The 24,878-nt window shown below is 40.8% G+C and overlaps 1 protein-coding gene and 1 long non-coding RNA gene across 5 annotated transcripts in view; one reads left to right on the top strand and one right to left on the bottom strand.

The window, feature by feature from the left end:
* The first annotated feature begins 1,148 nt into the window (after positions 1–1,148).
* On the top strand, positions 1,149–10,323 carry LOC148125743 (uncharacterized). The gene is made up of 3 exons (XR_015743401.1): positions 1,149–1,310; positions 3,340–3,721; positions 10,002–10,323. It is a non-coding gene; the product is annotated as an uncharacterized LOC148125743 (long non-coding RNA).
* A 9,832-nt stretch (positions 10,324–20,155) lies between these two features.
* The window catches only part of DLG5 (discs large MAGUK scaffold protein 5), a 115,681-nt gene continuing 110,958 nt past the window's right edge, over positions 20,156–24,878 (bottom strand). For all 4 annotated transcript variants that reach the window (XM_087932188.1, XM_087932189.1, XM_026710945.2 and 1 more), the window contains one exon: positions 20,156–21,955. In XM_087932188.1, the coding sequence (XP_087788314.1) occupies positions 21,852–21,955 (104 nt within the window). In that variant the 3' untranslated portion in view covers positions 20,156–21,851. The remainder of the gene's footprint in view (positions 21,956–24,878) is intronic.

The following is a 24,878-nucleotide window of genomic DNA, read 5'->3' as shown; positions in this document are numbered from 1 at the left end:
CTACGAGGATCTGAATGATAATGTTCAAGGCAAATAGGCGGTTGATAAGAGTCAAAAGAATTCAAGGTGGGGTTGGACTCAGCTCTCTTGTGGGCATGAAGGGATTCGAGACTAATGACACGTTTGACTCTCCCTCCCTTGGGGGCAACCTGATCATCTCCTACATCAGGTTTATTTCATGCTACTTTTAAACAAGAATCTGAACTACTAACTCTCAAAGCGAGTTAGCAGAGGATAAGAGTCAATGGAATTCAAGGTAGAGTTGGACTTAGAACCCTTGTGAGCATTAAGAGACTTGAGACTGGTAACATACTTGACACCACCCTCGGACTTGGCCTGGTCATCTCCTATAGGCACAGGTGTGTGCATGGAATCACTAAGAGTGGCTACTTTTTTGCCACCATTACTCAATTTCTGTGGCAGATGTGAATAGCCCCATCTCTCTCGACATCCCCCAAAGTTTACCATTGGCCCAACTGATCAGCCTGCAGCAGGGAAATGGCAACACCAAGCCAGATTTCTGGGGGAAAAAAAATGGGACACAAACGATCTCCTATCTCAAGAAAGCTGAGAACAGAAAGATGAAGAATCCACATTCTGACTTTATTCCTGGGGACTTCACGAATATGCTCTTGTTTCCTTGACAACAGTGTGGAAGAGCTGGAGCCCTGTAGGTCTTTTATCTAAGTACGATCCAAGTATTTCGGGGGATCAGCCAAGGTTTTCTAAGGATTGTTACTAGCTGCGGGGTGGTGGTGGAGGGAAACTGACAAGTAGAATAGAAAAAATAAGTGAGAGTAGAGGCACCATGGTCAGCAGTTAAAGACGCTGAGCTTGTCAGCTGGAGAGTTGACAGTCCGGGTTCGAGATCCAAGCACCCTGCAATGGGTGAGATCCTGCTGCCTGCTCCAGCTCCTTCCCACCTAGCAGTTCAAAAGCATGTAAATGGGAGTAGATAAACAGGTAACGCTTCAGTAGGAAGGTAACAGCATTCCATGTGCCTTTGGTGTATGCATATGACTATGGAAATGGCTTCAGACAACACTGGCTCCCATGGCCACGAAACAGAGGTGAGCACTGTGCCTGAGAGTCAGACATGACTGACTGGAACACCTTTACCTGTCGATTCTCCACTACAGGATCTTTGCGAAGGTAAAGAAAATTCATAATTAAAGGTTACTGAGTTGAAGACATTGCCTTAATTCAGGAAAAATCAGTTTTTGCACAGGAAATTTGTTTGCAGTTGCATTTATTTACTTCCTGAAATCTCAGCTTCCAAGGACTGTACTGATCTCACTGGACAGAGATGGGTAAGCATACGGCAGTTTTTCTCCAGCTTCCTTAAACATTTCGGTGTGTGTTTGTACACGTGTTTAGCAGGTTTAGCAGAATTTAATACAGAGTTTGCTTGCTTTACCATCATCTAGAAAAAAAATAGTGTTTTCATTTTATTTATTTGTATCCTGGCTGTATTATTTTTAAAAATAAAAAGCAGTCAACAGACCCAACACATCTTCCTCCTCCTATTTCCCCACAAAAACAACCCTGTGAGGTAGGTCAGGCTGAGAGGCAATGATTGGCCCAACATTACCCAGTGGCTATCATGGCTAAGGCAGGACTTGAACTCATAGTCTCCTGTTCTCTAATGACTGGTGCCCTAACCACTAGACCAAACTAATATTCAGTGTTGTTGAACATCTGTATTTTTATATGATCTACAGCAGACAGGAGGCTGTCCTCCAGAAAATGTGAAAGGGAATTTGGAACTGCAGTCCCACAGGTGCTTTTTCAAGAGGCAACAGGACTTTCTTTGTTTATCCTTGCTCCGGACTAGCAGGCTCGTAGCCTGCAAATCTGATTGGCCCGCTGAAAGCCGATCGTGATTGGTCGCCATAGACTGATGCGATTGGCCAGTAAACGGGCTGCCGCGATTGGCCCTGCCAAGAGCGGCAAACTCAAATCGCCTTCATTGGCTGCCTAGCCGCAGCCAGCCCTATATAAGGGGCTGCTGCGGCTGGGGTTAGTTGCTCAGATCTGAAGTCACAAATAAAGAGCTGTTGTTGCTATCTGAGTCTTGCCTCCATTCTTGAACCGTCCTCCCAGATTTAACATCCTTGAAAACGTTTCGCTCCTCATCCATGAAGTGAGGATCTGAATTATAATGATCAAGGCAAATAGGTGGTTGATAAGAGTCAATGGATTTCAAGGTGTGGTTGGACTTAATTCTCTTGTGGGCATGAAAGGACTCAAGACTAATGACACGTTTGACTCTCCCTTCCTTGGGGGCAACCTGATCATCTCCTACATCAGGTTTATTTCATGCTACTTTTAAACAAGAATCTGAACTACTAACTCTCAAAGCGAGTTAGCAGAGGATAAGAGTCAATGGAATTCAAGGTAGAGTTGGACTTAGAACCCTTGTGAGCATGAAGGGACTTGAGACTGGTAACATGCTTGACACCACCCTTGGGCTCAGCCTGGTCATCTCCTATAGGCACAGTTGTGTGCATGGAATCACTAGGTGTGGCTACTTTTTGCCACCATTACTCAATTTCTGTGGCAGATGTGAATAGCCCCATCTCTCTCAACACCCCCCCCCCCAAAAAAAAATTACCATTGGCCCAACTCAGCCTGAAGGAGCTTCTTGGCTGAGAAGTGAAATATCTTCAAGGAAAAACCAATGAAGTCCAGTTGCCTCTTGAGAAAGCACCTTTGGGACAACCATGACCTGGAGGACTGAGAATCTCCATAGACATTTGGAACTGCAGATTTATAGTGCGAGAAGCCCCACCCACTCCTAGAGAATGCAATATTTTGGGGAATATTAAAAGAGGCAGAATATTATATTTCCCCAAAGGAGAAATGGAGAAATGGGCTCTTAAAGGCAGAAAGCAGCCCCAGTTTTCCTGCTGTAGGAAACAGCCTCCAGCAGATGCCTGAAATCTTTAAAGGTGGATATTTTGTGCCCATCAAGAAATCCAGGCCACCCTATTCACAAACAAAATGCCTTCAGGCACAGGCTGGAGCTGATGGGATTAAGAATTTACACACACACCCCTACCCAAATTCTAAGGACAAGACAGGACTTTTAGGACTTGATTGGATTAACCCACCACCATTGAAATAGCAAAAGTCTCAAGGCACACTATATTGCACACACTCCCTGGAGCATCTCAATCACCAAACACCAGAACCCTATCAAAATCTATCTACTCATTCAACCATTCTGTCACCCACCCCAGAAATAATGCTGCCATCACTAAAGTTTCTGGCATCCAAATAAACAGAGACCTTCTTTCCAACCAGTCAGCCTCCATTGATTTTTTTTCCCCCTTCCAGATTGGAACCAGACTGGATTTTTCTTCTGACAATAGACATGACCATGAACTCTTAAGATTATAGACTTTGGACCCAAAGTTGAAAACTCATAGAAACAGCAGCTTGATTCATACGATGCTGCTTCCTGATCTTGGAAATTGACTCAAGCAAGAATTAGAAAGGATGTTCTGAATGCAGAATGAAAGTCCTTCTGCAATTAGAAGAAGCCAAGCAGTTAGGAAGACCTCAGCTGGGGAATGGCGCCCAACTGCTAGAGTTATGATGAGGCAGCCTAAAGCCTAGATACTCAACCTTCTTCCCAAAATAGAAGTTCTTCTCCACAACACACCCAGAGACTTAATCACTGCACTGCTAATTAGCTGCAACACGAGAAAGCTGCAAGGTGAGCTGATTAATGTCACCATTGCTAAAAATACGATAATTTCAAAAAGAGATAACCTTGACTGACTCGGGCCATGACATTTGTAATCGATCTGTAAATAAGAGGAAAGGCCTGGAAGGATGGAAGGATGCATGCACGTAAACACATTTAATGAGGATGAGAATAGCAAGAGACCAGAATTGGGGGCCCTTTTTGAGGTGTACATCCTGATTCCTACATTTCCCTTGGTCAGCTTTATTTTATTTATTTTATTTTGTTTGTTTGTCAAACATATACAAGATAACAAGTATAAGTATGAACATAAAGAGAACAAAGGAAGTAAATACAGATAAATGGGGATAGTAAGACAGGGACGATAGGCACACTGGTGCACTTATTAACGCCCCCTTTAAGAACCTCTTAGGAACCACAGTTGTCGTGGTTAGCTGGCAGCAGGTGTGGATGGCTGAAGAGAGCGAGGACTCAGATGAGTGGCCAAGACCATTAGAGAGTGGACTACCGCCTTGTGGGGGCTGGCAGCAGCAATGAGGAGGTTCCCGAGGAGCCTGTGCCAAGTGCGTATGCATACAGGATTGCTCACAAGAGCAGTTACAACAGCATGAGTGACTCGGGAGTAAGGCTGCAAGGTAATGGCCCCTCCTTCAAGATGATAAAAGCCATCTGTGAAACGAACGTACTTTGCAGAAGGCAAAGACATTTTGAAACTCCAGCCTCATGGACATTCCAGTATCCTGAGTTTGCATTTGAACATTTTTGTATTGCAGATTATTTCTTGTCTGTTATCTTTTGGCAAGTCTCGCACAGTTTGGCAAGGCTTGTGCTTATCACAGCTAATTGTTTTGTAAAAGCATTACAAGGTTTCTGTTCCTTTTGGATTGTGTTTGATTTGTCGGAAAAGGACATGGGTCAGGACAACAGTAGACAGTTTGAGATTGAAGCTGTGAGAGGTTGAGGCTGTAACAATGGATTCGGGTAGGGCATTCCAGGAGTTGACCACTCTGTGGCTGAAGTCGTATTTTCTGCCATCGAGTTTGGAGCAGTTTACCTTGAGTTTGTATCAGTTGTTTGCCCGTGTGTTATTATGACTGAGGCTGAAGAAGTCATTGATGGGCAAGATGTTATAGCAGCCAATTTTGTGAACTATGCTTAGATCGGACCACAGGTGGCGCAGTTCCAGATTGTCAAAGCCCCAAATTTCAAGCCTGGAGGCGTAGGGAATTCTCTTGTGAGTGGAGGAGTGGAGTACTCTTCTCGTGAAATACCTTTGAACCCACTCAATTGTGTTAATGTCCGATATACAGTGTGGATTCCAGGTGGACGAGCTGTATTCAAGAATTGGTCTGGCAAAAGTTTTGTATGCCTTTGTGGCTTCTTCCTTAACTCTACTCTGGACATTTACAAAAGGGTGTGGAATGATTCTGAACACATGTTGGGATATTTGAAATGACTCTGACTTAACTCAGAGGATTACACACTGGAGAGATAGGTGTGTTTTCCAACTCATTCGAGCAGTTTATCCTATGTAAGTCACTTACATTTGCCTTGAGGAATTTTCCACCAGGCAGGCAATGTAATTTAGTTTGTCAGGGCAAAGAGACAATGTGTGTGTGGGTTTTTTTTTTTTTTAAATCTCCACCTCTCCTGGATGAGAGCCTCCCCTCCCCCATATCACATCTCAAGACTGAGGGCATTTGACAGACTCTTGTACGTGAGTTTATATAATCTTGAAAACTATCTAGCTTTGAATTTATATCCCCTTGAAAAAAGTATCCAATTTAATGGCCATGACCAGGGCTTGTGATAATGAGCACCACAATTGACTCCTCAGCTTCCTCTCTGTTTCTAAAAAAAAAGGTAAAGTTAATTTTCTTTCCTGTTAGGAAAGAAAGAAAGAAAGAAAGAAAGAAAGAAAGAAAGAAAGAAAGAAAGAAAGAAAGAAAGAAAGAAAGAAAGAAAGAAAAAGAGAGAGAGAAATAAAGAAATAAAGAAAGAAAAATAAAGAAATAAAGTTTTTTAGTTTTCTTTCCAAGAAAGGGAAAATTAGTTTTCTTTCCTAACAAGAAAGAAGGAAGGAAGGAAGGAAGGAAGGAAGGAAGGAAGGAAGGAAGGAAGGAAGGAAGGAAAGAAAGAAAGAAAGAAAGAAAGAAAGAAAGAAAGAAAGAAAGAAAGAAAGAAAGAAAGAAAAAGAGAGAGAGAAATAAAGAAATAAAGTTTTTTTAGTTTTCTTTCCAAGAAAGGGAAAATTAGTTTTCTTTCCTAAAAAGAAAGAAAGAAAGAAAGAAAGAAAGAAAGAAAGAAAGAAAGAAAGAAAGAAAGAAAGAAAGAAAGAAAGACGGACAGAAGGAAGGAAGAAAGAAAGAAAGAAAGAAAGAAAGAAAGAAAGAAAGAAAGAAAGAAAGAAAGAAAGAAACCTTAAGTGAACCTCTCTGAATTCTGTAGACAAAGGCAAGTATGTTGTCTAGGGAAAGAAGAGGCATTGTTGCTTGCAACTTATAGGTACCAATGAATCACAAGACTAACAGTTGTTGGTAGACCTGTCTTGCTGAATGCGTTCAGTTTTTCTTTTAAAGTCATCCATGTGGGTGACTATCCCTTTTCTTTGCAGCTACAAATCCTACAGATTAATTATACAACCTATCCAACCCTGTTGAAATCAAGTGCTTCCCCATCCCAATTCTCCAGCAGGGATGGCTTCTCCAGCTAACGCAACAGAGGATCTACATTGACCACGCAACTGGTCAAGTTCTCCCTTAAGGCCAGGACCTGTCAATCTAAAGCAATATTTTCAGCAATCCATCCTCTAAACCACGGAGAAAATGTTCCTGTTGAGAAAAATGAGAGGACAGAGTGTCCCGGCGGGAGGAAGAACAGGGTTAAAAGTCTGAGCTTCAACTTCAACAGGTTGTTCATTAGGCAGGCAAAATCTTGAGCCCTATTCAATCGAATGCCGCAAGTCATCAGAAATGGTCTGTTTTTGAAGCTGAAGACATTTAAGGGAGTGAAACGGAGACTGAATTATTCCTTAAATGGCAAAAAGCTGCCACGGAGCTCAGCAAAAAAAAAATAATAAACTCAAAGCATGCCATTATGAAAGTATGCTGGAAATTCACAAGATCATCCCCCCCGCAAACTGGCTGGATCTCAAATTTATCTTACTAAAGGTATGACTGTAAAAGGAAAGAATTCAGTGACAAAGTCTGTGTTTATATTAGTCAGGGGTTGTTGTTTTTTCCCCATCACAAAGCATCAGTCAAGAAAAGTACCACAGAGGACCAATGTACCATTGCCTAAAGTTTTCGACAACAGCAACTTCTTTCCAAATACATTTCTCCAGTTATTAATTTATGGGCGAGCCAAGAACCACAGAGAGGTAGCCAGTTTAAAAAAAAAATGAAGAGTGCCAACTTTCTACTTTTTCTGGCCAAGAGAGAAATTATGGGAGAAGCGGGATAAGGAATCTTCTTAGTCTTTCAGAAACCTACCGAATTCAACAACACATTCATGTAGAGCTTATATTTTAAATCAAGAGTCTTGTTTCCAGGCTGTGGCCAAGGTCTATATGATGGGTGATTCATGCCCCAAGACATAAAAATAGCAACTTTCTCCGCCCTGTTTGTCCTTAAAAGCTAGAATTCAGAAGTTAATAACATGGAAGCTCAATTGCTTAATAGGTGTTCACAAATATATATGTGTGTGTGTGTGTGTGTGTGTGTGTGTGTGTGTGTGTGTGTGTGTATTCAGCTTTGTTTGGGTAGTTTCCCACGTCATTATAGTTGTGCTTTTAAAGTTGTAGCAACGTTTCGGCAGAATCTCATCTGCCATCATCAGGCTTCTGTATTGTGTTTGTCTGTGAGTCAGACTTTCACAGCCGTTTCTGTTTTAAATTTGGTGCTAGCCTACTGCTGTGCCAGAATGGTTTTTTCTTCATCCTGATTGGTTGGGAGTCTTGGTCTGTGTTTATTGGTCTTGGAGTTTGCTGTGTTCTGCTTGATTGGTGTTTCTAATATCTTCTGTCTGTTTTGTAGCTTTTTTTTTTGGTCTTGATTGGCTGGCAACATTGTGTTCCTGTATTGGAGGCTTTTAGTGCAGCTTGGCTCTGAGTAAATGGATGGCTATCATTTTTTAGGAAGCTAGGTTTCCTGAGCTGGAGGTATCAGGGGGAGTCTGTTTGTGCCCAGGTGTTTGCCCGGCTTGTGGTGTGGAGATTTTTTTGTTTGTGAGTGCAGGCTTCCAGATAATTGACAGTCTGGTGGAATCATCTCTTCTATTCATGATTTCAGGTCTTTTTTCAATCAGGGGACTGTGCACAGGGGATTTGGAGACTGTGCATCATGCCCTGCCACATACATTGGACAGACCCTGAAAGTTGCTACAACTTTAAAAGCCCAACTATAATGACGTGGGAAAATACCCGAACAAAACTGAATACCATACATATAAATACCTGCGAAAACTTAAGATTGTGTGTGTGTGTGTGTGTGTGTGTGTGTGTGTGTGTATATAAACTAGCATATATATATGCTAGTTTCCTTTTAAAGTGAATATCTAGGGGAGTCCAAAGGGTTTTGAGCAGAGCTGCAGACATCTAACATAGCTTTGATCTGTCGGTGGAGATTCTTAAGTCATCCAGATCATGGTTGTCCCAAAAGTGCTTTTTTTCAAAAGGCAACTGGACTTTGTTTTGACTTGAGGACATTTCGCTTCTCATCCAAGAAGCTTCTTCAGTTCTGACTGAATTTAGAACTATGCCGCCTTCGTTCCGAGCTAAGTGTAGTACATAAAATTATTTACTGCAATGTCCGACCCTTCAATGATTATTTCAGCTTCAACCACAACTATACATGAGCACATAATAATACAAACTCAAGGTAAACTGCACCAAACTTGATTGCAGGAAATACAACTTCAGCAACAGAAGTGAAGAAGGGAAAGGGAAAGGGAAGAAAAAGGGAGGGAGGGAGAAAGGGAAGGAGAAGAAAAAGGAAGGGAAGGAGAAAAGGAAGGAAAGGAGAAGAGAAAGGAAGGGAAGGAGAAAGGAAAGGAAAAGGGAAATGACCCAGTAACTGACATTTTTAACTAAGATTTGAAATCTTGCCAAAGGTGTCTTAAGTTTGAGGAATGCTTGTTTTTGATGGTAGTGAGCTTGTAGGCACCAAACATAGATTAAGAGTCCTCAGCATACAGAAGATGAGATTTCTGCTAGCTACCAACTCTTTTCAGTGCAGTAGAATGAAAGCAAATAACATTACAGGCACAACTTTTTTTTTTACTTTTGCATACTCAGTATGTAGCAGCCACTTCTATGCCAACAAACCAATCTAATCAGCAAAATCCAAAGTCAAGAGTTTTTCCTTATCTTCTGTCTTGAGCAAGAAATCCAGAAGAGGTTTCCAAGCAGAAATGAAATTGGATGGATTGTTTCTTTGATTAAAGCAGTTAATTTGGCCGTCTCTGCTTAGCCCTCACCAGTTTTCCCAGCCATTCTGCCATTGTGGGAATTAATCTTGTCTTTCCATTTTTGCCCAGAGAGCATTCTCGGGGGCCGTCAACATATATAACGAAGTTCCAGATTTTTATTTTATTCATTTCTCCCACCCCCGAGCCCCAAATTTCAGCTTAACTTGCTTGCTGATTTCTGTAGCATAGATTCCTCCTTCAAATCTTTGAATGCTACATACATGCATGATTGGAAAAGATGATGAAGCAACAAATACATCTGAAACCAGAAATATTTTTGTTGGGTATATTGCCAGAGTGGTATCACAAAGGGACTATATATTTAGTTTTGAATGTACTGACAGCAGCAAGGATTGTATTTGCACAATATTGGAAAAATGTGAACACTCCATTTGATGAGGACATAATTCGGAAAATACTAGACTGGGCAAAGATGGATAGATTGACATTAAAAATAAAGGATAAAGAGGACATAGACTATTATTTAATGTGGAATAGGTTTTACGAGTGGTTAGAGATAAGAGGTGGAATTCAAGTGAATAAAGATTACTGCTATGTATGAATTAAATATAATTATAGATAGGCTAATATAATCACAAATAAGCTAATACAAAGAGAAACCTAGTCAAAACTATTCTGTTATACTAATAGTATTGTTATCAATATATTAATATTTCTCTATGTCTTTTCTTTGTTTTTCTGTAAAGGATATGCCCTGACAATACACTATTCAAAATATTTATGAGTGAAAATAAATAAATAAATAAAAAAACAAATATTTGAAAGCCGACTTAAGGCCACAATTTTGTGTTTCCTACTCTAGGTAATCTGGCTCTAGCTCCATGTTTTGTGGCCTTTCCTGGGTTACAAGCAATTTCAGCGTGACAACGTAACGGAGGTTAGTTTGCTCCTTCGTGTTCCTTGGTGGTGAAAGTTGGACCTTAAGAAAGCGAGACAGGAAGAAAATCTACTCGTTTGAGCCGTGGGGCTGGAGAAGCCTCCTGCGTAGCCCTTGGACAACAGAGGTGAGTAACAAGCACGTAGTAGAATGCATAACATGAAGACGCATCTCAAAACTGGCCACGTTGCATGGAGGAATTCACTGGAGAAAGAAATTATTTTGGGAAGAGTTGGCGGTAAAAGGAAACCAGGCTGTCAAAACCATGGGGGCTGGACACACTCAAAGATAACACCATAATAACAGAATAACAGAGTTGGAAGGGACCTTGGAGGTCTTCTAGTCCAACCCTCTGCTCAAGCAGGAGACCCTATACCAGTTCAGACAAATGGTTGTCCAGTCTCTTCTTAAAAACCTCAAGTAGTGGAGCACCCACAACTTTTGAAGGCAACTTCCATTCCACTGGTTAATTGTCCTCACTGTTACGAAATTTCTCAATTCCAGGTTGCTTCTCTCCTTGGTTAATTTCCACCCATTTTGTCTTGCCTTTCAGGTGCTTTGGAGAATAGTTTGACTCTTCTTTGTGGCTGCCCCTTAGAAACTGATAGATTGCAATCATGTCCTTCTTTTTGTTAAACCAGACATGCCCAGTTCCTGCAACTGTTCTTCATATGTTTTAGCCTTCAGCCTCCTAATCCGCTTTGTTGCTCTTCTCTGCACTCTTTCTAGAGTCTCAACCTCTTTTTTTTTTTTAATATTGTGGCAACCAAAACTGGATGCAAGGTTCTAATTTTGATCTTACCAAGGCATTATAAAGTGGTATTAATCTTACCAAGGCATTATAAAGTGGTATTAATGCTTCACATGATCTCAGTTCGATCCCACACCAGCCAGAACATAGAGAAACTCAAAGAAGCAGTGTGAGATTGGAAGATGTGGAGAGATCTGGCCCATAGAATCGCCAAGAGTGGACAGGACTGAGTGAATAACATCATCATGAGTGCAGTCTTCCCATACCTCAGGGGTTGCCACAAAGAAGGAGGGAGTCGTGCTATTCTCCAAAGTACCAAGAAGGCAGGACAAGAAGCAATGGATGGAGACTAATCAGGGAGAGAAGCAACTTAGAACTAAGGAGAAATTTCCTCACAGTGATCAGGGAAACAACTTGCCCCCAGAAGCTGTAAAAGCTGCAACACTGGAAGTTTTAAAAATGATGTTGGATAACCATTTATCTGAAGTGGTGTAGGGTTTCCTGCCTAGGCAGCGGGTTGGACTAAAAGACCTCCAAGGTCCCTTCCAACTCTAAACATTCTATTCTATTCTATTCTATTCTATTCTATTCTATTCTATTCTATTCTATTCTGTTCTGTTCTGTTCTGTTCTGTTCTGTTCTATTCTAATTTCATTCCATTCCATTCTCTTCTCTTCTGTTCTTATTCTATGTTCTGTTCTGTTCTGTTCTGTTCTGTTCTATTCCTTATTCTTCTATTCTATTTCCACTCCATATTCTATTCTATTCTATTCTATTCTATTCTATTCTATTCTATTCTATTCTATTCTATTCTATTCTATTCTATCATCATCCCCCTCTCTCAAGCCTTCAAATCCCACTTCTTGCATTTTTGCTCAAGTTTTTAACATCGGCCTCAGGACAAGGATACCCATAGCATTAATGTGGTCACTCAAGGCTATGAAATCACCAATGGGTGTAATTTTTTCCGGCTACCACTTGAGCTATTCACGCTGGGCCTTAGGAAGCACCTCTACGTTTCTTATCCACCTTGCCCAGGCTTCTAATTAAAGATGTAAGCATGGGCCAAAACTCAGTCGAAGCTGCTCCTCTCTTTATATTTCATCTCGGCTCTTCTCCACCCCCTCTCCCTCATTAATTTTCTGCCCAAATGTGATGGCTGCACTTCCTGCACACGTTTAGGGATGCTTTACAGCCTTGGAACCTAATTGCTATCATTAAGAAAAGCTTTCCGCAACGCAATGTAGTTTGGTCACTGCAATTTCCTTTTGGTTCCAGGCTGCTAGCTAAATCCTGGGATTTCCCCCTTTCCTTTCCTTGGCACTTTCTTGTTTCTCAAAACTTCCTGGGTATCCAATCGCAATTAAGCCATTCGGTGCATTAAAAGGCCAAGGGAGGGTCTCTTTCCATTCGCAAGAAAATGAGATAAGGCTTAGGTCAGGGGTCGCCCACCTTTTGGACTTCAGGGACCACCAAATTCATACTTTTAAATCCCGCGGACCACTAATATGAATTTTGACTGACGGCTGCAGGAAAATTCCCCATCCCGCTTTCCTACCGATCGATCATTCTTTATTTGGGATTGCAGGATACTGTCTCCAGCTCTGTTCTCAGGGGGAGAGAGAGAGAAAGAGAGACTTTTGGCTTCATGCAAGGAAAGCAGCAGAAGTCTTTCTTTCTCTGGCCCAAATTCCGCCAGAAATGAGTCTTCACCGGTGCAGCCTCTTGGAGCAGGAGGCGTTGCAGGGTCCCAAAGACTCATTTCTGGTGGAGTTTGGGGGAAGAGAAAGAAAGCAGAAGAAGAAAGAAGTGGAAAGAAGCAGCCCAGTGGCCAGGTGAGGTGCGTGGGGCAAGTTCCCCCCGCTCCACCCTTTCCCCCCTTCCCCTCACTATGTGTTGTTTGCAATGCAAGCGATGCAAGCCTTGTGTTCCCGCGGCACTTGTGGGCAGCACAGCCTTGCATTCCCGCACAGCCTGGATTAACTGCTTTGGGGGGATGCTTTGGGGAGGTGGCATTTCTCTGTGAACCACCAAAATTTTCTCATGGACCACCAGTGGTCCCCGGCCCACTGGGGTTGGCGGACAGTGGCTTAAGTGAGCTTCTCTTGTGCTTCCCCCGCCCCCCCATGCGAATTTCTCTGTCCAATTCTCATTGGCATTCATGCTGGGAAAACCCATTCCATTCAAATGCCCTTCTCTGTAGAATCTTCATGGTGCGATCATTGTCTTTGTCATCGTTGTTGACCATGGCATGCATTTCTTCTGCTGAGGCATCATGTTGTCAGTTTGCCCATTGGGTGCAATTTCTGTTGTTTGGGTTTGAGTTGATGATGTTTGCTTGGTCCTCTCCCTCCCTGATGCTGTCTGCACAATCATACCCAATCTTTGTATTTTTAAGCAGGTATTGGAATCCAGTCTAAAGTGAACCTTCTAAGAGAATGAGAGATGACGGATAGAAAGGATTTAAAACGAAAAACCCCAAAAACCAAGATTGTACTAAGAATTAGAATAATTATAAAATTAGGAATGGGGGGGACATTGTTATACTTATTTTTGCATAACACTTTTAAAGTGAATGGTAGAGGCTAAGATCAGGTTTTGAAAAAGGGTGTTATCAGGTATGCTCAAGAATATTATTAATAGAAGGATGTAGCAAATATTGAATAATTGAAGAATGAAGGTCTATGTGCTGACATAAATATGTATAATAACATTAGAACCACCTAAGTTTGATTAATGTAATTTTCATCTGTATTAATATTATTTTGTATCAAAATGAATGATATTCAGATGCCACACTGTCCATGCAATGATGTTGATGTATATTTAAAAATAAAAAAAACTTTATGCAAAAAAAAAAAAGGAAATTTGGGATTCTTGGAATTTGGGAAAGTGAACTAAGCAAGCCTTTTGGGGAATGATGGCCCTTTTATGACTTGTGGACTTCAATTCCCAGAATTCCTAAGCCAGCCATGCCCAACCCTAACTCTAACCCTAACCCTAACCCATGCTAGCTCAGGAATTCTGGGACTTAGGTGTCCACAAGTCATAAAGGGGCCATCATTCCCCATTCTGGCTCAGGAATTCCCAGAGTTGAAATCCACAGGTCACAAAGGGGCCATAATTCCCCATCCCCGCTTCAGACATTCCAAATTTGAAGCTAGGTATCCAAATAATGGATCTACCACGTTAACATGTAATCTTGAGGGATTCATGTATGCATTCAGACCTGTGCACACCCTCACAGCCCAGACATACAAGAAATCCCCAGTTTTCTCCCCTTTTCTCATGATTGCTGCTGCAAACTATAAGGGACCTACAATCAAAAATTATATTAAAAGATTTGCACCGGTTTGTTTATTTTATGACCTTGGTTAATGTTGAAAAGCTATCAAGGTTGGATTTGATGGGGATGAGTTGTGCTTATCTTGAAAGAGACTTTCTCTTGGTCTCTGGTCCTCATTCTGTGGCTGTCCAGTCTCTACTTAAAAACCTCCAGTGGAGCATCCATAACTTCTGGAGGCCAGCTGTTCCACTGGTTAATGGTCCTCACTGTTAGGAAGTTTCTCCTTAATTCCAGGTTGCTTCTCTCCTTGATTAGCTTCCACCTGTTGTTTCTTGACGAATGTATCTTTTCTTTTATGTACACTGAGAGCATTTGCACCAAGACAAATTCCTTGTGTGTCTAATCACACTTGGCCAATAAAGAATTCATCCATCCATTCATTCTTGTATTGCTTTCTGGTGCTTTGGAGAATAACTTGACCCCCTCTTCTTTGTGGCCGCTCCTCAAATTCTGGAAGACTGCTATCACGTCATCGCTAGTCTTTCCTTTCAGTAGACTGGCCATACCCCAATCCTTTCCTTTATAGAATAGAATATTCTTTATTGGCCAAGTGTGATTGGAGACACAAGGAATTTGTCTTGGTGCAAATGCTCTCAGTGTACATAAAAGAAAAGAGACATTGGTCAAGAGTCAAAAATCATAAGGTACAACACATAATAATAGTCAATACAATAAGAATTAGAATAGAATAGAATAGAATAGAATAGAATAGAATAGAATAGAATAGAATAGAATAGAATAGAACTGAATTGAATTGAATTCTTTATTGGCCAAGTGTGACTGGACACCCAAGGAATTTGTCTTGGTGCAAATGCTCTCAGTGTACATAAAAGAAAAGAGACATTGGTCAAGAGTCAAAAATCATAAGGTACAACACATAATAATAGTCAATACAATAAGAATTAGAATAGAATAGAACTGAATTGAATTGAATAGAACTGAATTGAACTGAATTCTTTATTGGCCAACTGTGACTGGACACCCAAGGAATTTGTCTTGGTGCAAATGCTCTCAGTGTACATAAAAGAAAAGAGACATTCATCAAGAGTCAAGAATCATAAGGTACAACACGTAATCATAGTCAGGGGGTACAATAACAATTAATAGAATAGAATAGAATAGAATAGAATAGAATAGAATAGGAATAGAATAGAATAGAATAGAATAGAATAGAATAGAATAGAATAGAATAGAATAGAATAGAATATTCTTTATTGGCCAAGTGTGATTGGACACACAAGGAATTTGTCTTGGTGCAAATGCTTTTAGTGTACATAAAAGAAAAGATACATTCGTCAAGAATTATCAGGTCCAACACTTAATAATAGTCATAGGGTACAATCACCTCTTTATCCATCTAATTTTGCTTTCCCATTCCCTCTTTCTTTTTCCATCCCTCCCTTCCCCTCCCTCTGAGCCCTATCTCCCATTTCATGTTTATTTTTTTGTCTCTCCCCCTCCCCCAGAAAGATGACAGTGGATATAAATGTGTGTACTTGTGTGTTAAAACCTCCTGGGCCTTGTGTTCTGTGCTGTCTAATGAGATTTGCAAATACAATAAACGTCTACAAGCAACGTGACACCAGCTTGCACACTCCGCATAGCATATTTGTGCTCTTTCATGAAGCAGAGACTCTGGCATTCACAGGAGGGTGCCAAAGCACAAGAACTATTAACAACTGCTTCAAGATTAGTAATTAGGGATGGAGTCATGCCTGAAACGAGTATGGCTTCCGAGAAAAAAAAATGTCAGCGCTGAATCACAAAAGCGAAGTCAAAATAGGTCCATCCCTTAATGATGGCCTTCTCTTGAACCATCTGATGAAATTGGAGGCATGGCAAGCCAAGTCTAACCAGGATCTGAGGAGAACATCTTTGGCAACCTGTCTACAACTTTCTTTCTTTTTTTAAAGATGAAAGACACAACTGAACACATTCTGTTGGGTCCATGAAGGCCAACAAACAGCGGAAGTCCCAGAATTTGTTTTTGGTATCTGGGGTGCACAAAAAAATTGCAGATGGACCTTTTTTTGAAGGAAGGAACTTGAACAGGAGGTGGAAGGATTTTCCATAAAGAAGTCCAAGTTTATTCAACATCGCCTACTCTAACCAAGATCTCAGGAGAACACCTCTGGCCATTTTTTTTAAAGATGAAAGTCATGACTGAACCCACCGTGCTTGGTCCATGAAAAGAAACAACAGCACAAGACCCAGAATTGCCTTTAACTTTGTTTTTGGGGTCTGTGGCGCATAGCAGAGCTGCACACGGATCTTTTCCTGGAAGAGGAGACTTGAAGGTGACACAGAAAGATTTCTGCCAAGTTTTCCCATAAAGAAGTCGAAGTTTATTCAACATCGGCTATTTTAACGAAGATCTGAGGAGAACATCTTTGGCCATTTTTTTAAAAAAAATGAACGACATGACTGAAGCCATTTTGTTGGGTCCATGAAGGCCAACGAACAACAGAAGTCCCAGAATTTCCTTTGTTTTTGGTATCTGTGGCGCACAACAAAGTTTCAGACGGACCTTTTTTTGGAGGAAGGAACTTGAAGTGGAGGCAGAAGGATTTCTGCTTATTTTTTCTCCCCAGGAAGTCCCCTGAGGGCAAGATTAGGAGCTCTTCGGCCTCAGGGCAATCTGAGAGGACAAACTGTTACTGTTGTACAACTGCTGTTTCAGGTAGTCCTCAACTTATGACCACAATCGAGCCCAATACTTCTGTTGTTGAGTGAGACATTGGTTATTAAGCCAATTCTGCTCCGTTTCACGGCCTTTCTTGCCACAGTTGTTAAGTGAATTGCCCCAGTTGTTAAAAGTTAGTAGCCCGATTGTTGAGCAAATCTCTGCTTATCGGACGGTCACAAAAGGGGAATCGCGTGATGCCCCGGACACTGCAAACATCGTAAATATGAGTCAGCTGCCGAGTGGTTGAATTTTGATCACATGACCATGGGAATACTGCAACAGTCGCAAGTGTGAAAAACGGTCGTCTCTTTTTTTCTGTGCCACTGTAATTTTGAATGGTGAACTGTTCAAAATAAAGTTCACTAAATGAACTGTTGTAAGTTGAGGACTACCTGTAATCAGGTTGCTTTGCTTTTTTATACAAACATTGATGTACAAAAACAGTCAAATCTTGCCTTTCCACAGACATTCTAGTTTTCTCTGTTTTGAAGAAGTGCAGCTCCTATGGCCACAATGATCCCTTTTTCTTGGATAATCTTTTTATTTAATCCCACTCTTCTTCCAGCCACATTAATTTTCTTTATCTGTCAAGCTCCTCTGGTGCCTTCTCTCCCTTCAATCCAATCCAATCAGGATTCTTATGTGCTGTGACTTTGGACTTCCTCCAACTGAATGGTCAAGCTGCCTTTCTTCATTTATTCCCTAATCCCCATTGGAAGAAGCCCCCTTCTTCCTCATCATTTTTTTTTTCCTTCTCTCCAGCAGAGTGAAAAAGGAGAGAGTGGGTGTACTTGAGAGTTTGCCATGCTAATTAAAACTATTATACTGAATTAATGGTAATCCCATAAAACCTTCTGTCCCTTAAGTCTTAACCCAAATTTTCAACTCATTTCTTCTTAAAAGATCTCTTTCCCAAGAAAACTCAACCATCAACTTCAGTGAACACTTTCGACAGCTCACAATTGAGTTCATTCAAAAACTGCTCTGTGTGTGTGTGTGTGTGTGTGTGTGTGTGTGTGTGTGTGTGTTTCTGTGTGTTTGCATGCTACCAGTAGATGGCCATAAAGTTTTCTCTATCCATTCACTGCCATCTACTGGTAATCTAGATTTTTCTAACCCAAATATGCTGGGCCTAAACATATTAGGATTTTTATTGTGTTTGTACATTGTCTTGGATCACCAGATGGAAAACAGTTATAGATAGATAGATAGATAGATAGATAGATAGATAGATAGATAGATAGATAGACAGGCAGACAGACAGACATAGATGACAGAGATTAGATGATAGATTAAATATATAATTAGATTATAGACGATTAGATAGATGATATAGATGATGGATTAGATATAGATTAGATATAGATGAGATAGATAAATATAGATATAGATTGGATAGATATAAATCAGGGGTCCCCAAACTTGGCAACCTTAATTGGACTTCAATTCCCAGAATTCTGGCTGGAAAATTCTGGAAGTTGAAGTCCACAAGTCTTAAAGTTGCCAAGTTTGGAGACCCCTCATATAGATAGATAGAGATAAATGTGTGTGTTATATGTATATGTGTATGCAAATATTGTCTTGACAAAGGGAAAGATTAACAAGTAAAAATCTTTGGAAGCAAACCTTGATTTTGTGCATTAACTTTTTGTTCAAGGGTCCGTTGTGTGCAACAGTATGCTACTACAGATATTGAAAATGTTGCCACCTAATGGGTCAAAGCAATGAGGCTCTCACTGGGATTGCAAGTTCCTAGAAATGAAGAGCAGAAAACACCTGCTCTGTTTTGTTAGTTTGTGCAGACTCTCACGGAAATGTGCCTACAGAAGCAAAACCTTCCAAAATGATTTGGATGATGGATGGATAGTGTGTGTGTGTGTGTGTGTATTCCTCTAAGGTCTTCCTAAGGAGCACAATCACTTGCAAGTGTCGTGCCTTGTTTTCCAGTCCTGCCCAGGATGCCTCATTAAACAAAAAACCAGAAACGGTACCAAACTTTAGGATTCTCCAGCACAGATCAAACAACACTCCTAAAGAACTATTACAGGCAAGTAGTTCTGCTAGATTTGCAGGTTCTCAGCAGTAGCACACAGGATCGGATTTTTTTTTTAAAACAGTAGACTGACAACCAAGTCAACTTGCATCAAATTTCTTGTTGATGTTAGTTGTGAAGTAGTGTCTGACCCATCGCGACCCCATGGACAACATTCCTCCAGGCCTTCCTGTCCTCTACCATCCTCCGGAGTCCATTTAAGCTCATGCCAACTGCCTCAGTGACTTCATCCAGTCTTCTCCTTCTCTGCTGTCCCCTTCTTCTTTTGCCCTCCATTGTTCCCAGCATTCAGCTCTTCTACAGTGAGTCCTTCCTTCTCATTAGGTGGGCAAAGTATTTTGAGTTTCATCTTCAGGATCTGGCCTTCTAAAGAGCAGCCAAGGTTGATCTCCTCTAGGACTGACTGGTTGGATGGCCTTGCAATCCAAGGGAGTCTTCTCCTCCAGCACCAGAGTTCAAGGGCCTCCATTCTTCAGTGCTCAGCCTTCCTTATGGTCCAACTTTCACAGCCGTACATGGCAACTGGGCATCAAACTTACCCATTCGTATTAAAGAGAAAAGGAATTGCAGCCCAAATGTAGGACAAGGAAAAGCAGAACCTGGGGGTGGAGTCAAGGGAGCAATCAGCCTGGAATTATTGAGTTCCCACAAGTGATCCAACTTCTCTTGAATTCTGTTGACTCTCATCTAGGGTGAAATTGGAGCTGATTATTTAGTTGAGTAAAGTCTTGTGTATAAACAAGAGTTATAAATCAGCTTACCTGGAGCTTAAGCTGTGTGGTCCCAATTCTTCTCTCCCGACATCAACTTATCTGGTCCTTTTTTTCAACTCAGTTTTGTTATTCTAAGATGCCTTAAAATTTAGGAAAATATTTTCCCTACCTGAGCCAAGTTAAGTATGAAGAAAAATACACCTGCACCAACTTTGTTTTCTAATGGTACCTCCTAACCTAGACCAGATTCCAGAACTTAATATATTTTGTTTTCTATAAAACAAATGGGTTTTCTGCTTATTGCTGATATTGTGTTTTGTTTGTCATCTGTACTGTGTCACTTTATTCGCAGATATGTGACTACATAAATCATACTAAATCAAACTAAATCATAAATTGTTTAAATAAGCCTCCCAGAGTCGCTGGGATAGCAAGATGTGAGAGGCATATAAATTTAATAAATAAATCGAAATAGAATTTAAAAAATAGACTCAACTGTAAGCGAGCAACAAATATTCGTACCCTTCGAATTATAGAAATTGACCTTTATTTAACACAATATTTAACACAAGTTTCTTTTATTTTTGTTTTGATATAAAGTGACATTTTTAGTACAGAAAAATTACTGTTGGAACAGTATTGGTTTCTTTCAGTCGTACCATAGTCCATCTCAAGCCTCTCTCCTTTTAGAAAGAAAATGGAACTGCTGTTCCTCAACTTATAAACAATATTTCCACTCTGCGTGTATTATATAACCTTTCTACATTTTTTATTTCCTTTTTCTCTGGTATTCAGAACTAGAAACAGTATCTGTAAAACAGAAGGTATAATTTCCAACCAAGTGCTGCTTTTGAGTCATTGTGCAAGAAAAATCCCTTTTTTTAATTAATGCAAATAAAAAAAGGAAAAAAAAACCCTCAAAACTGGAAGGCAAGCCCACAGAACAAACAGAACAAAAAAAAAATCTACCTAATGAAATGTTAGGAACGGTAGCCGCAAATGCGGCTCTAAACAAAACTTTAGCAATCAAGGTACGGTACCTACAAAAACAGGACATGCAATTTATTTCATGAAGGAAAAATATAATAAAATGATGGTTTTGGGGGGGTGGGGAGGAAGTCCTAATTTAAAAAGAAAAACAAAAAGAAGAGAAAAAGGCAGTAGAGATCGATACAGGCAGGAAATACGAATTCTAATCAATTAAAAAAAAACAAAAGCATACACAAGTTGTTGTTGATATTGTTGTTTTTCTCAACAGTGGTAAAACTAAACAGTTATAGACCAAACTAGAAGCTGTCAGGTCCCCTAAAACTCAACTGTGCTTCTAATTAAATTTAAATCCCTATGGCTATTTTACTCCAAGGACCAACTTTCTACCAACGTCAGCCTCCTTCCCGTTGTGTAAACTATCTCTACACGTAGTAACATAAAACAGTCTAGGGCCTAAATTATAACCCCTTTTTTTTACGTATGATTTGAACGCAAGGTCCGAACTCAATCCTTAAAAAGAGACAAGGAGCACACTGGGTACATCATGATATTTAAATAGCAAAAATCCATGCATAAAATAAACCGGTAACTTTGGACAAAGAACACTGGACCCACACACACACACACACACACACACACACACACACAGACAGACAGACAGACACACACACAGTGGCCTGACCCATGGAGGAATTTTTTTCGCCTCCCACCCCACCCCATCAAGTACCTTTAGGGAAGAGCCCACGCCACAAAATCCATGCATGTCATCCTGACAGAAAATGGCTGCCCTTGAAGACCCCCCCACTTCTCACGCCGTTATCGTGGGGGGGCTGGGAGGGAGGGAGGGCCAGGGAGGAGAACCTCAAAAAAGTGTTTTTTTTAAACAAAAATTCAAGTAAACACAAACCCAACAATCTTGGGGAGCAGGTCAAAAGGGTTTTGTAAACGTTAACCTAAAGGATTTCTTTCTGTTTTTTTTCTCGCTTAGCGTCGCAAAGTCTTCGTTATTTTTTCTCCCGGGGGAAAGGACTCTTGGATTTGATCATCCGTGCCAAGACAAAAAAATGAGAAGAATTCTGCATCGCTGCTTTCCAAACGGACTTCGCAGATGACGTGGCCTGTGTGATGCTTTTGAACCTACTGCATAGGTAAACTATAACAAATTGGACACATACCCCCGTCAGCTGCTTAGCTACAATCTGTTGCAAGTGAACAGTATTTTTCACCGCATCGATCTTAGGGGGCCCTGGCAGGAATCCACAGGACTTTGTTCTGCTCCTGATCCACCGTGGTCATGATCTGAGTGCAAATGGTGGAAAGGGGTCCTCCTTGGACAACACCTGAGGAAACAAGAAGACAAGCCATCCGTCTTTATTGGCCAACCAGGAGAAGCGCATAAATGAAGCAAAGATAGGCCTTGACTCATGGTGGATCCCAAAATTTCTGTTCTGTAGCAAAGGAGTTTCTACGGAGCTATCTCCAAGCATTTTGCACTGGATTTCCAATAAAAGTACCTCTTTCTCTCTCTCTCTCATCTCTCTCATTCTCTCTCCTTTTCTCTGTCATTTCTCTCTCATCTCTTTCATTCTCTCTCTGTGTGTATCTCTTTCTCTCTTTCTCATCTTTCTCACTCCCTCTCAATCTCTCATTCTCTCTCTGTATCTTTCTCTCTTTCATTTCTCTCTCTCTCATCTTTCATTCTCTGTATATATCTTTCTTTCTCTTTCATTCTCTCTCTCTCTGTATCTCTTTTCTCTCCTTCCCTCCCTCTCTCATTTTTCTCTCTCTCTTGTCTCTCTCATCTCTTTCATTCTGTGTGTAAATCTCTCTCTCTCTCATTTCTCTCTCTCTCATCTCTTTCATTCTCTCTCTTTGTGTGTATCCTTTTTCTCTCTCTCATCTCTCTCCCTCCCTCTCAACCTCTCTCTCTAACTCTTGCTTGTTTTCTTGCAGACATTTCACGACCCCAACTAGGTAACATCATCAGGGCTAGTCAGTAACACTGATAATGTTACCTACTTTGGGTCAGGAAATGTCTGCAGGAAAACAAGCAAGCTCACTAAGGACCTTTTGTGTCTGAACTACAAATATTCTCCATTGTTAGGAACTAGGTATGTTCAGCCTAATAAAGAGAAGGCTTGAAGAGGTGATAGCATCTTCCAATGCTTGATGGGCTATTACAGAAAAGTGGACCCTGATCTATTCTCTATAAAACCTGAGGTCAAGACAAGAAGCAGTGAGTGGAAGATCACAAAAGAGAGACCCAGCCTTTAAAAGATTAATAGAGTTGAAAGGTACCTTGTAGATTATCTAGTCCAACCCTCTGCCCAAGCGGGAGACCCTACACCATTTCTGACAGATGGCAGTCCAATCTCTTCTTGAAAGCCTCCAGGGATGAAGCTCCCACAACTTCCAAAGGCAACTTCTGTTCCATGAGTTGATTGTTCTCACTATCAGAAAATTTCTCCATATTTCTAGGTTGAATCTATCCTTGTTCAGCTTCCATCCATTATTCCTTCTCTGGCCTTCGGGTGCTTTAGAAAATAGCTTGACTCCCCCTCCTCTCTGTGGCAGCTCCTCAAATATTGGAAGACTGCTATCATGTCTCCCCTGGTCCTTCTCTTCCCTAGACTAGCCATGACCAGTTCCTGCAACCGTTCGTTGTATGTTTGAGCCTCCAGTCCCCTCATCATCCTGGTTGCTCTTCTCTGCTCTCTTTCTAGAGTCTCAACTTCTTTTTTATAGTGTGAACAAAATCTGGAAATAAGAAGGAATTTCCTGACAATGTGAACAATCAAGCTTGCCTCCCAGAGTTGTGGCTGCTCCATCACAGGAGGTCTTCCAAGAAAAAAATGGACAATCATTATATATAACGAATAAAGGATAAAGAATCCTACCTTGTGCACGGGGTTGGACTAAAAGGCCTCCAAGGTCCTTTTTCAGCTCAGTTATTCTATGTATTTTATCACTGTATTTTCTTTTTTATCGGTCTAACCTCGGACTTATATCTCCTATTTTATTTTTCTTTTATAGTTTCCCTATGATCGGTGAATATCCGCACCTAAGTGGCATTCGAAGTGCAGATTTGCTGTCCACTCCCCGAAAAGAATGAATCAGCTAAAATTGGATCGAGAAAGAACGTCTTATGCAACATTTTAATCCCGTGTAACTGAGAGTTTAGCATCGTATTCTGAGCACCTCATCAGCACCTTCTTACATCAGCCACTCTGACTCCTGGGTTTTTAATAGAACATTTCCTGAGAAACCCTCTGTGACCTTATTTTTAAAGTTATCCCAATGGCTTAATTAACTCTCCCAGAGATCAAAATGTAGCATGAGAAAAAAGAAAGAAAGAAAGAAAGAAAGAAAGAAAGAAAGAAAGAAAGAAAGAAAGAAAGAAAGAAGGAAGGAAGGAAGGAAGGAAGGAAGGAAGGAAGGAAGATAAAAAGGAATAAAAGATACATGATGGTCGGCTATGCACCCAGCCAAATTTAAATAAATAAAAAGCACAAGGAAAAAAATAATAACAATTATTTCCACAATGAAGACTCCCTAAGACAACCCCGCCCCCGAGCTTCATGGAAGCTATTTTTAGCAACACCAAGTGATAAAATTTGCACATTAAATTTAAATAGGGTTCGAAAGGATGCAGTTACAACAGGACAGCAAACTCTCAATTTAGCAAGGGAGGAAAAGGTGCAATAAACAAGAGAGGAAGATTGTAAGCAACAAAACACCATTAATTGACATACATAAAAATATATAGATAAGGTAAAATTATATATAATAAAATACATAAAAGGTTTCAAGAGTTTCTTCAACGAAGTATGTTCTATCTGATGGCATTTTCAACAGACATGTATTGCACAAGGAGGACAAGTTCAAGAAACCTTTTAGATATGCTATTTCCAAAGGCCCACTTAAAAAATATGTCCACATACGGTTTCCACAAAAATACGACCTACCCTGAAAGTAAGTCCTAACTTGATTTTTACATGTGCGTTCAATATAAGCCCTACCCCCAAAATAAGCCCTAATTAAGATCCCACCTACTCCGGAGTGCACAGGTAAAAATTAAGCTAAGGTGGGGATGGGGATGGGGATGGGGGTGGAGCTGCCCTACTACTTACCTTTGGACAGTTGTAGCCAGGCCTCACACACCCTGACACCTGACTTGCTGGCCCATTTCTTCTGCAGCTGGCAAGGCTTTCCTGAAGGCCTCTATAACTGATAACAAAGCTCAGGATCGATCCAGAGCTCTGT

This window comes from Pseudonaja textilis, chromosome 4, assembly GCF_049901715.1.
Source record: "Pseudonaja textilis isolate UNSWEBS1 chromosome 4, rPseTex1.2, whole genome shotgun sequence".
NCBI classification, from domain to species: Eukaryota; Metazoa; Chordata; class Lepidosauria; order Squamata; family Elapidae; genus Pseudonaja; species Pseudonaja textilis.
Note: the sequence above shows the minus strand (reverse complement) of the source record. Positions and strands in the feature narration are given on the sequence as shown.